The sequence below is a fragment of the Microtus oregoni genome, unplaced genomic scaffold (genome assembly GCF_018167655.1).
Source record: "Microtus oregoni isolate MIOR12 unplaced genomic scaffold, Mior012 000026F_ref0000081, whole genome shotgun sequence".
Classification (NCBI taxonomy): Eukaryota; Metazoa; Chordata; class Mammalia; order Rodentia; family Cricetidae; genus Microtus; species Microtus oregoni.
The window spans coordinates 25,270,708-25,285,516 of NW_024543085.1; the positions used below are offsets into that span (position 1 = coordinate 25,270,708).

Consider the following 14,809-nt stretch of genomic DNA (forward strand, 5'->3'; position numbering starts at 1 on the left):
CATGATAGCTCACAACCATCTATATATAACTCCAGTTCTAGGGGACCTGACACCCTTTTCTAACTGTGGGCACCAGACATATATGTGATGCACATGCATGCATGTAGACAAAACATTGATACACATGAAATAGATAATCTTTTTTAAAAAGCCAAGCATGGTGGCATGCACTTCTAATTTCAGCACCGTGGAGTCAGACAGAAATAAACACGTAAACCACACACACACACACACCAGAGATAGTGGACCAAAAAGTTTATCTCTTTCACATTTTCCTACCTGTTTAGAGCCCTGCCCAAGCATAGACCTTCAGGTCATCCCTTCAGGAAGGTTTCTCTCCATCCTTTATGGCTGCTATGTCTCCCCTTTCCTTACCCTCCTAGGACATAGCTAGAATTGAATACTATGTACCAGTGATTATTACCAGGGCTTTAAGCATGCTGAATGTGTACTGTACCACCAAGCTTCATTCTCAGCCCTGTCATCTTTTATTTCACTCTAAAAGCAAATACTCAACGGGGCATGGTGGTACACACCATTAATTTTAGCACTTAGGATGTAGAAGCAGGAGGACCTCTGAATTCAAGGCCAGCCTGCCTGGTCCACATAGTTCCAGGACTGCCAGAGCTACATAGTGGGATCCTACCTCAAAAACCAACAAAGAAACCAAAAAGCAAATATGCTTCTATATAGTCCCTATAAATTACGATAGGGAAAGAGAAAATTTCTTAGTTAGAAAAAGTAAAGTGATTGTGTTAATTATAAAGCAGGTAAACTTTTTATACAATTTATTTTTACTTTATGTGCACTGGTGTTTTGCTTGCATGTGTATCTGGGTGAGGGTGTCAGGTCCCTTGAAACTGGAGTTAAAAATAGCTGTGAACTTCTATGTGGGTGCTGGGAATTGAACCCTGGGCCCTCATGGAAGGGCACTCAGTGTTCTTAACCGCTGAGCCATCTCTCCAGCCACAAACAGGTAGATTTTTAATTTTAGGGAGGAATATAAAAAATAGCTACTTTCCTCAGATCAAGAAACTTATTATAATTGTATACTAGAACCAGAAATCAGGAACACTTTTTAGAAATAATTCTCAGAGAGAGGAAATAAAATGTGGTTATAGCCTCAGCAAGGACTGGGGGCAGAGGACAAGGACCATGAGGAGCTGTTCCTGCTTTATTCATCAGTCCCTTGGTTCTTCTTCTCCTCCCCCGTGCTAGGGATAGAATGTGCTTATTTTAAATAGCTTAACTGAGATATGAGTCCCTTGTTGTGTATTTTACTCATGCATATTCAGTTTGTCTGTAGGTATAGCTCAGAGGGCCTAGGGTTGATCCCCAGCACCAAAATTCAATACTTTATAAGAAATTCATAGGATTGTACCACTGTTACAATGACTTTCTATTGAGACATAATTCATATAGCACAGTGTTCATCTCTGAAAAGCATACAGTATGGTGGTTTTTACTGATTTTGTAGAATATCCCATTATCTAATTCTAGAACATTGTCATCATACCCACAAGAAGCCCTCTGTCATAAATGGTCACTCTTTATCCCATTCTTCACATGCCTGTAACCCTAAGCAACCATTCCTCTTTCTATCTGTGCATATTCGCTTCTTCTGGACATTCCATGTAAAATGAGGTCATTCAATATGTAGATTTTGTGACTGGCTTCTTAGCATGATGCCTCCAAGTTTCCATCTATATAATAGTATGTATTACTATTCCATCTCTTTTTGTTTCTGAATGTGACTATAGCACAGTTTTTGTATTCTGATGAAAATAGATGGATATTTAGGTTGGTTTCACTTTGGGGTCATCATGAATGATGCCACTGCAAACATTGAATCCAACACTTTGTGTCGACACATTTTCAATTCTCTTCTTTGTATGAATAGCAGTAAAATCACTATATCATATAGTAACTCTACTTTTAAGGTTTTAAGGAATTACCAAACTATTTTTTAAAGTGATGGTAGTATTGTATTGTTGTATTGTATTGTACTGTTGAGAGCTCCAGCTTTTCTGTGTCATTAACAATTTTATTATTGTGTATTTTAGTATTATGATCCTAGTGAACATAAAGTAAGATATGGTTTTGATGGCTAGTGGTGTTCTCCATTCTTTCCTTGCTTTGGCCATGTGTATCTCTGAAGAAACATCCTTTCAAGTTCTTGTCTACTTTAAAGTTAGATTATTCATCTTTATTTCTGAATTTTAAGAGTCCCAAATACATTTTGGGTAGAAATCCCATTTTGGTATTTGATTTACAAAGATTTTATTTGTTGTCTTTTTAACACTTCCTTGGTGTGGTCGTTCATAAGACAAGGCTTTGTATGTGTGTTGATGTAATCCGGTCTCTATTTCCTTCTGCTGCTGATGTTTAAAGTGCTCTATGGGAGTAGACTGTTGCTCAGCCTGAGGTCACAAGGATTCACTTTTATATTCCTCTAAGATTTCTTTACAGCTAAGATTTTTATAGTTTTGTGCTCTTAAGGATTTGCGGTGGTGGTGCAAACCTTTAATCCCAGTACTTGGGAGACAGAGTTGATTTTAATGTATTTCATGTATGTATGTATACACATACACAGAGGAGAGAGGTTGATTTTATGTGTGTGTGTGTGTGTTCCTGTTATATGAGGTAGGAGTCTAGCTTCATTCCTTTTCATGTGAGTATTGCTTCTGTTTTTAAGGTAACAAGAATGTGGTAACCAGAGAGCACTTGGACCGTATGAAGAATAGCTGCATCGTCTGTAACATGGGACATTCCAACACTGAGATTGATGTGGTAAGTTCATTACTGATGATTACTAGGACCTTTTTATTTTTCTTTCAGTCTCTCCTTCTCAAGTAACAAACCGGAAGAAGAAAAGACAGATTCTCAGCTACCCTAAACATGACTATCCTAGGGGAACAGTCCATTCTGTTCACTTACTGGCCCCATGGCCTGTGCTTAGGTGCAAAGGAAAGCTTCCGTGTCAATCATTTCACACGACTGTCTCCTTCCACCCAGGCTTGATTACCTTCTCAGGCTGTGATCCATTTTCTTTCCATGTTGAGAACTGGGATCTACAGAAACTCACTGTGAGTCAGAATGGTAGCATTTGAGGATGTTTAGTTTTACATAAAGATAAGTAGGCTGGTCCATGGAAACACTAAAGGAGAGAGCTCTGTGGGCTAGGATGAGTGCACTGCCTTGGATGGGCTGTGTCTACCAACACTGCCGTTGCTTCCTTTCTCTCCTCTTTCCTGGGCTAGGTCTCCCCTAACATATTTCTTAGATTTCAATAATTGGGTCTGTAGGCATCACCTCCAATTCAGAGCCACTGTGTAACACTATGCATTCCTAAAACCTGGAAAGTCTATCATTGTATTTTTTTTATTGTTTTTATTGTTCTATACATTTTCCTCTGCTCCCCTCCCTTCCTACCCTGTCCCTTTCTACCCTCTCCCATGACTCCCACCCTCACAATTTACTCCTTTTTATGTAGATCCATGTATGTCTCTCTCAGGATTCTCTTTGTTGTCTAGTTTCTCTGGGGTTGTGAATTGTAGGCTGGTTTTTCTTTACTTTATGTCTAAAAGCCACTTATGAGTGAGGACATATATTTGTCTTTCTGGGTCTGGGTTACCTCACTCAGTATGGTTTTTTTTTCTAGATCCATTTATTTGTTTGCAAATTTCAAGATGTCATTATTTTTTTCTGCTGTGTAGTACTCCTTTGTATAAATGTACCACATTTTCTGTTAGTCAAGGGGCATTTAGGTTGTTTCCAGGTTCTGGCTATTACAAATACTACATCTGTGAACATAGTTGAGCACATGTCCTTGTGGTATGAGTGAGTGTCTTTTGGATATATACCCAAAAGTGGTGTTGCTGGGTCTTGAGGTAGGTTGTTCCCTGATTTTCTGAGAAATCGCCATACTGATTTCCAAAGCAGCTGTACAAGTTTACACTCCACCAGCAATGGTGGAATGTTCCCCTTACCCCACAACCTTTCCAGCTTAAGTTCTCGTCAGTGTTTTTTATCTTGGCCATTCTGACAGGTATATTTCTCTAATCTGATTATAGTCATCCAAACCTCTAATAAGTTGTCCAAGTAGTAGTTAGTAGAAGTGTTATTTATTTCTTTTCAGACTTAGCAAAGTATCTCTCAGTATGACTTTGACTCTGGCTTTAAGTTTCCATGGCATTTTATGGCACACCCATCCTTCTCTCTGGGTGACTGGCTCAATCCTAGCATGCTTTCATCTCCATGGAGGGCTGCTATGATTGAGCTTCAGCACTCCAGGTAGGGACCAACTAACACCGAGACCCTTGTTGGATAAAATTTATTTTATGTGGTTTCTCTTTTTTTTTTTCAGTAGTATTTATTTATTTATTTATTTATTTATTTAAGATTTCTGTCTCTTCCCCACCACCGCCTCCCATTTCCCTCCCCCTCCCCCAATCTAGTCCCTCTCCCTCATCAGCCCAAAGAGCAATCAGGGTTCCCTGCCCTGTGGGAAGTCCAAGGAACCCCCACCTCCATCCAGGTCTAGTAAGTTGAGCATCCAAACTGCCTAGGCTCCCACAAAGTCAGGGTGTGCAGTAGGATCAGAAACCCATTGCCATTGTTCTTGGGTTCTCAGTAGTCCTCATTGTCCGCTATGTTCAGCGAGTCCGGTTTTATCCCAGGCTTTTTCAGACCCAGGCCAGCTGGCCTTGGTGAGTTCCCGATAGAACATCCCCATTCTCTCGGTGTGTGGGTGCACCCCTCACGGTCCTGAGTTCCTTGCTCGTGCTCTCTCTCCTTCTGCTCCTGATTTGGACCTTGAGATTTCTGTCCGGTGCTCCAATGTGGGTCTCTGTCTCTGTCTCCTTTCATCGCCTGATGAAGGTTAATATTCAGGAGGATGCCTTATGTTTTTCTTTGGATTCTCCTTCTTATTTAGCTTCTCTAGGATCACTAATTATAGGCTCAATGTCCTTTATTTATGGCTAGAAACCAAATATGAGTGAGTACATCCCATGTTCCTCTTTTTGGGTCTGGCTTACCTCACTCAGGATAGTGTTTTCTATTTCCATCCATTTGCATGCAAAATTTAAGAAGTCCTTGTTTTTTACTGCTGAGTAGTACTCTAATATGTATATATTCCATACTTCTTCATCCATTCTTCCATTGAAGGGCATCTAGGTTGTTTCCAGGTTCTGGCTATTACAAACAATGCTGCTATGAACATAGTAGAGCATATACTTTTGTTGTATGATAAGGCCTCTCTTGGGTATATTCCCAAGAGTGGTATTGCTGGGTCCAGGGGTAGGTTGATCCCGAATTTCCTGAGAAACTGCCACATTTGCTTTTCAAAGTGGTTGCACAAGTTTGCATTCCCACCAGCAATGGATGAGTGTACCCCTTTCTCCACAACCTCTCCAGCAAAGGCTATCATTGGTGTTTTTGATTTTAGCCATTCTGACAGGTGTAAGATGGTATCTTAAAAGTTGTCTTGATTTGCATTTCCCTGATCGCTAAGGAAGTTGAGCATGACCTTAAGTGTCTTTTGGCCATTTGAACTTCTTCTGTTGAGAATTCTCTGTTCAGCTCAGTGCCCCATTTTATAATTGGGTTGATTAGCCTTTTACGGTCTAGTTTCTTGAGTTCTTTATATATTTTGGAGATCAGACCTTTGTCATTTGCGAGGTTGGTGAAGATCTTCTCCCAGTCAGTGGGTTGCCTTTTTGTCTTAGTGACAGTGTCCTTTGCTTTACAGAAGCTTCTCTGTTTCAGGAGGTCCCATTTATTCAATGAGGCCCTTAATGTCTGTGCTGCTGGGGTTATATGTAGGAAGTGGTCTCCTGTGCCCATGTGTTGTAGAGTACTTCCCACTTTCTCTTCTATCAGGTTTAGTGTGTTCGGACTGATATTGAGATCTTTATTGGACTTGAGTTTTGTGCATGGTGATAGATATGGATCTATTTTCATTCTTCTACAGACTGACATCCAGTTTTGCCAGCACAATTTGTTGAAGATGCTCTCTTTCTTCCATTGTATACTTTTAGCTCCTTTATCGAAAATCAGCTGTTCATAGGTTTGTGGGTTAAAGTCAGGGTCTTCTATACGATTCCATTGGTCGACTTCTCTGTTTTTATGCCAATACCAAGCTGTTTTCAATACTGTAGCTCTGTAATAGAGTTTGAAGTCAGGGATGGTAATGCCTCCAGACGATCCTTTATTGTATAAGATTGTTTTGGCTATCCTGGGTTTTTTGTTTTTCCATATAAAGTTGATTACTGCCTTCTCCAGATCTGTGAAGAATTTTGATGGGATTTTGATGGGGATTGCATTGAATCTATAGATTGCTTTTGGTAGAATTGCCATTTTTACTATGTTGATCCTCCCAATCCAAGAGCAAGGAAGATCCTTCCATTTTCTGGTATCCTCTTCAATTTCTTTCTTCAAAGGCTTAAAGTTCTTGTCAAATAGATCTTTCACTTCCTTGATCAGAGTTACCCCAAGATATTTTATGCTATTTGTGGCTATCGTGAAAGGTGATGCTTCTCTGATTTCCCTCTCTGTTTTCTTATCCTTAATGTATAGGAAGGCAACTGATTTTTTGGAGTTGATCTTGTATCCTGCCACATTACTAAAGGTGTTTATCAGCTGTAGGAGTTCTTTGGTAGAGTTTTTGAGGTCGCTTATGTATACTATCATAGTGGTTTCTCTTTTTAACCCTATGTTCTGTGTTAATAACACAGCTGGCTGGGGATGTAGGTCAGTATTAAAAGTGTTTGCCTCACACACATGAGGCTCCAGGTCTAACCCATGCATCACAGCACCAAAAAGAAGGAAGGAAATAGCTAGCAAGATAACCTTCCCAAATCTATTTCTAGCCTGGGGTCTAAGGGCCATAGCTTCCTTACTGTCTTGTCACTGTGGTTCACTTACAATTACTAGTCAGGCTGAGAGTTGCTTACAGTTACTTGTCAGGCTGAGAGTTGGTTCTTGGGCAGGGATGGGGGCAGTGCCCTCTGGAGTTTCACTTACGTGCTGTGAGTGAAGGAGCACCTTTATTAAATGGTCAGAGATGGAGGAGGGAGGAAAGCCTTTCTCTAACCGCAGGAAACTCCCAATGACTAATGACTAACTTCTTACCTTTGCTTTTTCTCATCCCATTCCCTTGACTCTCTGTGAGGATTTATTCTTAACTTTATACTAGAAAATGTAGACATTAAGTAAACTAATAAGTCATACAATTGATTCAAAATAAAATTTAAGTGCAAAATCCAGGTATTTGAACTGGTGTGTGTGGTGGTGTACACCAGGAGGCAGAGGCAGGCGGATCTCTGAGTTCGAGGCCAGCCTGGTCTACAAAGTGAGTTCCAGGACAGCCAGGGCTACACAGAGAAACCCTGTCTTGAGAAAACAAAACAAACAAAACTTGAGGTGCATGGACTCCAAGGCCTGCTTTTCCTTTGCTTTTGAGTTGTTTTCCAGGAGGCGTGCTGTCACCCTTCTCACTGGCAAAGTTGGGTTTTCGGGGGGGGGGGTTGAGGGTTTTTTGTTGGGGGGCTCTTCTTGTTTTTAGGTTTATTTTATATGTATGAGTGTTTTGCTTGCATGTATGTTATATACGCCACATACCTAATGCCCTCAGAGCCTATAAGAGGGCATTGGATCCCCTGGAACTGAAGTTACAGACGATTGTGAGTCATTATATGGGTGCTGGGAATTAAACCAGGATCCTCTCTAGCCCCCTCTGACTGGTAGATTAACCAAACTTCAATTTGTGACAGTATTTTCCCTTTAAGATAAGCCATATCGGCCAGGTGGTAGTGGTCTACACCTTTAATCCCAGCACTCAGAAGACAGAGGCAGGCAGATCTCTGTGAGTTCGAGGCCAGACCAACCTGATCTACAATGGAAGTTCCAGGACAGCTAGAGCTACACACAGAAAAAAACTTTGTCTTAAAAAGCAAAAAAAAAAAAAAAAAAAAAAGACAGGCCAGACATGAGTATGAGTATTTCCCCAGAATAAAGGTCAAGACCATTTACCTTCGATCACAAATAGTATGATTGCTGTATGCCAGCTGCAGTCTAGATGCTTGGAGTAGTGAGCATAACACATTCCTACCCTCATAGAGCGTGTGTTTAGGTGAGAAGAAAAACACATAATATAATATAAATTCATTATATATATGAATATAAATTCATAAGATTAAAAGTAAAGCCACTGCAAGAAGTAGCGCATGAGAGAGGGGATGGAGTGCTCAGCTGTTACTTTACCTTGTGCCGTCCAGCTGTGAGCCTGCGGTGGAGGGATAGCCATGTGGACTTTTAGGTAAAGAGCGTTCTCAGCAGCAGCAGCAGCTGGTACACATGTCCTGGAGCAGAAGCAAACCTGCTGTGTTTGAGGGGTGACAGGAGGCCAGTGATCGGAGGGGCCAGATCTCTTAGGCCTAACAACCTGGCCCAGAACCAGTTATATTCTGGAAGGAACATGGAGCTGCCGTAGGGTTTCTAATCTGGCTCAGTCTTAGTATGATGACTTTTTCTTTAAAAGGGGTCGCTCTAGATAACATGTGGAAATTAGGCTTGGTTCTGCCATTACTGCTAGGTAGACCCCATATTTGCCACATCAGGGTTCAAGTGCCATCTCTCTCTTTTCTTTGAATCCTTCACAGCATAAGGTAAATACTAAGTTAAATGATCCAGAAAAGATGCTGCTCAGAGGGATTTTGAAAGTTGAATTATTAGTGTTAGATGGTGGTGTCACAGAACATGTAAAACAAAGTTTAAAGTACAAAAAACTCATGATTGCTGTGAGATCAACTTTGTAATAGGATCCTGTCTCAAAGAAAACAACAATCTCAGCCAATAATTAGAACCAGCGTGTTCATTTATTATTTAGCAAGTATATACTGAATACATGGCCTGCTCTGTACCAACTTCTAAATGATTGAAGAAAAAGCATTGAATAACATCTTGCCTCTGTGGAGTTTATATTCTTGTGTGGGAGATGGATAATAAATAAGTTAACAGTTATTGTCTGTGTTGTATTGAATGAAAAAAGTAAGATAAGGATGTTGAGAACAACCTTTTAACTGAAATGATCAAAAAGATATTTTTGTGGATATAATACTTGGGGACAAAGCTAAGTGAAAGAAATAGCAAGCTGAGTACTGTATATTCACAGAGAATGATCAAGCAGGGATGTAGCTCAGTGGCAGAACACTAGTCTAGAATGAATGCACAAGGGCCTAGGTTGAGTCTCACCATTGCAAAGAAGGAAAACAAAACAAAACAGAATGGCAAATGAGGAGCCCAAGAAGCTGTGGTGGGGCTGACAGCAGGTGTAGATCGGTACCTATAATCAAGCCTGAAGACCTGACTTGAATCGCTGGAGCCAGTCAGCCAGTCCTTGTACACATCCTCAGACCTCCACACACAGACCATGCAGGTGCCAATATATGCACAAAGAGATAAATAAGTATATCAATAAATACTTATGTTTTTGTTTGTTTGTTGGTTTGGTTTGGTTTTTCAAGATGGGGTTTCTCTGTAGCTTTGGAGCCTGTCTTGTCCTGGGACTCACTATGTAGACCAGGCTGGTTTCAAACTCATAGAGATCCGCCTGCCTCTGCCTCCTGAATGCTGGGATTAAAGGCGTGTGCCACCACCACCTAGCAAGTATAATTTTTTTTAAAAGATAAAGCTTGGTGACAGTAACAAAATGTCCAAGAAAGGAGGTAAGGATAGAGGAGGCAGTTCAGGTAAGACAGGGCTTTATGGGTTCTAAGAACTAGATTCTTATCTAAATAGAAATGAATAGCAAAATATATCTGATGGATATTTCTTTAAATATTAGCCTGGCTTTTGTATAAAGAAAACCCTTCTAGAGCTTGAGTAGGGGTAGGAACAGCAAGAGGCTCTTTGAGATGGTGAAGGTGGTGACGGGTTCAGTGCATAAGCAGTAGAGGTGATAGATAATTGATCTTTTGTAACCAAAATCTAGAGAAGAAATTCTCCATAAATCAAGTTAATGTTACAGTGTAACATTTATCCAGCTAGATTCTGTTGTCAGATTGCTTTCGAGGCAGGTTCTGACTCTGCAGGAGACTCCGATGTCTACCTGATAGCTTTGTGATCAAACTTTAGAGTAATTCCTCCTACTTGGGGGTGGAGGTAGGATGAGGTTGAGGCCTGCTTGAACTACACAGAGAGCTCAAGGCTCTTGTGGCCTGGGTGTACATGTAGTAAGATCCTCCAAATGGCTTGCCCAAAATTTACTTAGTTTTTTTTTTCCCTCTTTGGGTAGGAATTTTTGGTTTTGCCTAACTTTGAGATATTACTTGCTGTGTATTTTAGGAAAGAATAGCTCATGAAAAAATGTTAGCCATTGCCGGGCGGTGGTGGCGCACGCCTTTAATCCCAGCACTCGGGAGGCAGAGGCAGGCGGATCTCTGTGAGTTCGAGACCAGCCTGGTCTACAAGAGCTAGTTCCAGGACAGGCTCCAAAACCACAGAGAAACCCTGTCTCGAAAAACCAAAAAAAAAAAAAAAAAAAAAAAAAAATGTTAGCCATTTAGAAAGCTGCACTTGTTTTCCTGAAAAATATGAATTCCATGAATCCCAGAAAGCCTGCGATAGGCTACTTAGAGGCCAGCTCTGCTTTTCACACGTTTCCTGTCTCACCTGAAGGCCTGTGCAATTATCGCTTCGCAGTTAGTGAGAAGCCACGACATACACATGCTTTCAAAACCTTTTTCCCACCAAAGAATTGTTTTACCTAGGCCTGCTGTTGATTCTGTTTTAAGGAACTGGAACCACAGCTGTGTTCCCCGGGGCAGGGGGCAAGGGGATGCTATGCATTGCTCAGAATCATGTAAGTTCAGTGTGTGCAGGCACACCACACTTACAAGGGCATGTGCCAGCACTGGAGGTGGTATCTGTACAACCGTTTTCCTGGTGCAGTGATAACTGAGTGCAGGTCCACAGCAAAGCCACCTTGGGCCTTCCGCCCCCTTTGGGAGTGGCGGCACCAGAGTTTGAACCCAACCCTGTATTTTACCACTGATCTCCTATCTCAAACCTAGCTGGTTGAACTTAAGAGCTATTCTTGTGCCAACCATACGGTAGGAAGCTCCTCTCAAGGGAGTGTATGACCAAAAGGGCATCTTCGTAGTGAGGACATTGACCCTCCCCGGAAAGTGGTAGAGATAAGTTAACCAAATGCCTCTTTAAACCTCCTTTAAATTGACCATCAAGGTACTCTGCCTTTATCTGAGCCATTCCTGTGCTTTCATATGCCATCCCTTCTCACCACGGGCCATTTTCTTATGTTCATAGACAGTTGCCCTTTCCTTGATCCCACCATTCTTCCCAAGGTGTACTTCCTAAGTTGGTAGATTCTCAGTATCATGCTGGCAGCTCTTTGCTCCCAGTCACCAAGATTGCTTTTCCTCTGGAAGATGGATGATATGAAACAATAAAGTTCTGAACTACCTAACATCTCATCTCAATGTAAAATACGTGTGTTACCAAGGAGCTGTACGCCTTGGCCATCAGTGGTTATACCCTCTATGTGGTGTTTTCAAAGGCTAAAGGATTTATATTTTGTATATTCTTAACTTGCTTCAGTTATTTTTTAGCTCGTTCATATCATTTACTTATAAATATTTAATCTGTGGTACTAGGGTTCAAATCCAGTGTTTTATACATGCTGGGCAAAAACAGTCCACTAAGCTACATATCAAACCTCTATTATTGTTGTTGTTGTTGTTATTGTTCTCATTATTCTCTCCTACAATATATCCCAGCCATAGCCTCCCTCCCCCCACTCCTCCCCATCCCCTCACCTCCCCTCTCTCCCAATATTATTATTACTACTATTTCAGCTTCTTTTTCTTCTTCCTTTTCTTTTCTTTTTTTTTGTTTTTTGTTTTCTTTTTTTATGTGTTACATAAACCAACTGGAGCTGATTTACTTAGTCATATTCTTTTTTTTTGATGTTTCTTTGCTATTATAAATAATGCTAGAATGATCATTCTTTCTTTGTTTTTGCTTTTGTTTATTGAGGCAGTTTTATTATAGCCCAGGTTGGCCTTGAACTCTTGATTCTCCTGCCTTCCCCCACCAAGTGCTGGGATTAAGGACATGCACCACTATACCTGTCTTAGACTAAACTTTCTTAGGCACCTAAATTCTTGACTTGAATAAGTATTTGTTTTAGAAGTCTAAAAATTAAATTAATTGATAAAAATTAAGTATCTATAACATTTGGTAGTTATTGCTAAATTGCTCTTCAGTATGATTGAATTATTTTATGAAACTTATATCTCAAACTTTACATTTTCAAGAAATGATTATCCTGACCATGAATAAATGTGATTCTGAATGTACTAAAATATAATTCTTTGTCTTTTTGCACCATTAGATTGCCCTTTCCTTAGCGAGAGGGACCATTATTTTCTAAACATTAATCGAGCACCCCATTGTATGTCTAGAGAGAATTTGGAGATTTAAAAATGCAAATATAGCTGGGCGGTGGTGGTGCACGCCTTTAATCCCAGCACTTGGAAGGCAGAGGCAGGTGGATCTCAGTGAGTTCGAGGCCAGCCTGGTCTACAAAGCAAGTTTCAGGACAACCAGAACTGTTACACAGAGAAACCCTGTTTTGAAAAGAGAGAGAGAGAGAGAGAGAGAGAGAGAGAGAGAAAGATAACCATCTCTATGCAAAGATTGCTCACATTCTTCTCTCAGTGTTTGTCCTTTTCTACGGTGCCTAGAATTACTATGTAACTGTTTCTCTTTGTCTGAGGACTAGTATTTTAGCAGAACTTTTCATTTTTACCAGATGAATTGATGGGGTAGTTTTGGAATATGGACTTCCTTTCTGTTTCAGCCATTGCTTATTGAAGAAGGACGTAGTTGTGCTAAGTCTGCACACCCTGTGACTGTCGTTTGATTGTGCTGATAATAAACTTACCGTCTTTTCTTTTGTCCTCTGAGTATACAATGTACAGAAGTGGAGAGAGGGTGAGCCATTGGCGCTTTACCACTAGCGTTCCTCTAAAAGCCACCTCACACTCGCTCTTAGGACACAGAGCTTCTGTCACTCTAGGATAAGCCAGCCTCCTGAGAAGGTGCAGCTGGGAATGTGGGACATGAGGGCAGAGTCTTGATCCCCAGCATGCTATGTTTAGGACGTTCGGCCCTCTCCAGCTAATCCCACTTGGCTCTGATCTTGTTCTTTTCCGTCTCTTCAGCACTTATGTATTCAGTTTGCACCATATTAATCTGCACTTGTTTGCATGTCGCTTTGCGTTTTCTTCTCACGAATGTATTGTTTTGTGTCCCCAACTAAAATATGAGATTTTTGAAGGCAGAAACCATGCCTTTGGTTTCTTTTGTATTTCCCATAGCACCTTTTACTGTGCTCAGCAAAGAGTGGGCGTACAGTATATGTTGTGGAATGACATCCTGAGTGATCCCTCCCTGGCTGGGCCTAAGATTAAATTCCCTGACCTGGAACAGTCCTAACCACCCCAGGACAGGTATTCTCCATCTGGCATGTTGGTTGCTTCTTTCGACTTGCTATTTGAAATGGCTCCCTTCAACATCTTTCTGTCTCCGGTGTCGGGGACTTGCCTCAGCTGATGATGTTCTTACTGTATGTGTTCCAGGCAAGCCTGCGGACACCAGAACTGACCTGGGAGAGAGTAAGATCTCAAGTTGACCATGTGATATGGCCTGATGGCAAGAGGATAGTACTGCTGGCAGAGGTAAGCCTGAAGCTGACAAAGAGACATCCGAGACTGCAGTTCCCGGCTCCCTCCTCTTCATGTTCCCTGATCCTTTCAACTCTGTCTCTTAAGCACAAGTTTAGCTACTTTACCAATGGATTTTACTTCCAATTGTGAAAAGTCTTTTCATTCAGCAATTAAGAGACTATTTTGGTTCTTTACTTTTCACCAATTATCCTGTCTCTCCATGTCACTCTCTAGGCTGAGTCAGATAATGACTATTACTGTGGAAGGAATTAGCAGAAGGAATCAGTGCCACTTTGAGTGATGCTCACCGAGAGATAATGTCATTTGTGGGGTGGTTTAATCAGTAAGCAAAGTATGTGTTCCTGGCTGTAGCTCAGACTGTCTTTGGTAAGCTTTGGGAAAGTCGTGTCTTTGCTGATAACGTCTCTATTTTAGTGTCTTCTGAACTGATGAACTGAGCCAGCTGTGTAGAAGGTACCCAGCTTATCCTCTTAGTTGGTTGCTGGATGGATAGTTCCACATTCTGCTTGATCTGGCTCACACATATTCCTATTTTTCCCCTGTGCTAGGAATTGAATTCATGGCTCACACATGTACACATGCTAAGCAAGAGCTCCATCACTGAGCGATATTCCCAGTCCTTTTGGGAGTGGGGAGTTGGTCATGTGCATGTTTTCTCTTGTAGAGTCAGAGGACGACTTGCAGAAGTCAGTTCTCTCCTCCATGTGGGGCCTCGGGGACCAAACTCTGGTGTCAGCTTGGCAGGTAGCAGGTACCTTTACCTGCTGAGCATTCTCACTGGCACTAACACTCAGTCTCAACTTTCATCCCTTGTAGCCTTTATGTTATTCTCTGGCCGCTTTTCCTATCGTGAAGGGTTTACCCTCATAGCCCAGTGTTCCTGGGTACTGGGAGTACTTCTTGTTTCCATGAAGCTTTCTCTTTTAAGGGAAGGGCCTGAACAATAAAGCGTTTTGGTTTCCTTCCTTCAGTTTTCTTTCTTACGTTAGATAAACTGAGTGTGAAAAAGTAAACAATTTCATCTCCTTATGCAGAGC

General features: G+C 41.2%; 1 protein-coding gene across 7 annotated transcripts in view; it reads left to right on the forward strand.

Annotated features, from left to right (window-relative positions):
* The window catches only part of Ahcyl2 (adenosylhomocysteinase like 2), a 163,110-nt gene that overhangs the window by 139,750 nt on the left and 8,551 nt on the right, over positions 1-14,809 (forward strand). For all 7 annotated transcript variants that reach the window (XM_041675330.1, XM_041675332.1, XM_041675335.1 and 4 more), the window contains 2 exons: positions 2,696-2,790; positions 13,665-13,763. In XM_041675330.1, the coding sequence (XP_041531264.1) occupies positions 2,696-2,790; positions 13,665-13,763 (194 nt within the window). The remainder of the gene's footprint in view (positions 1-2,695; positions 2,791-13,664; positions 13,764-14,809) is intronic.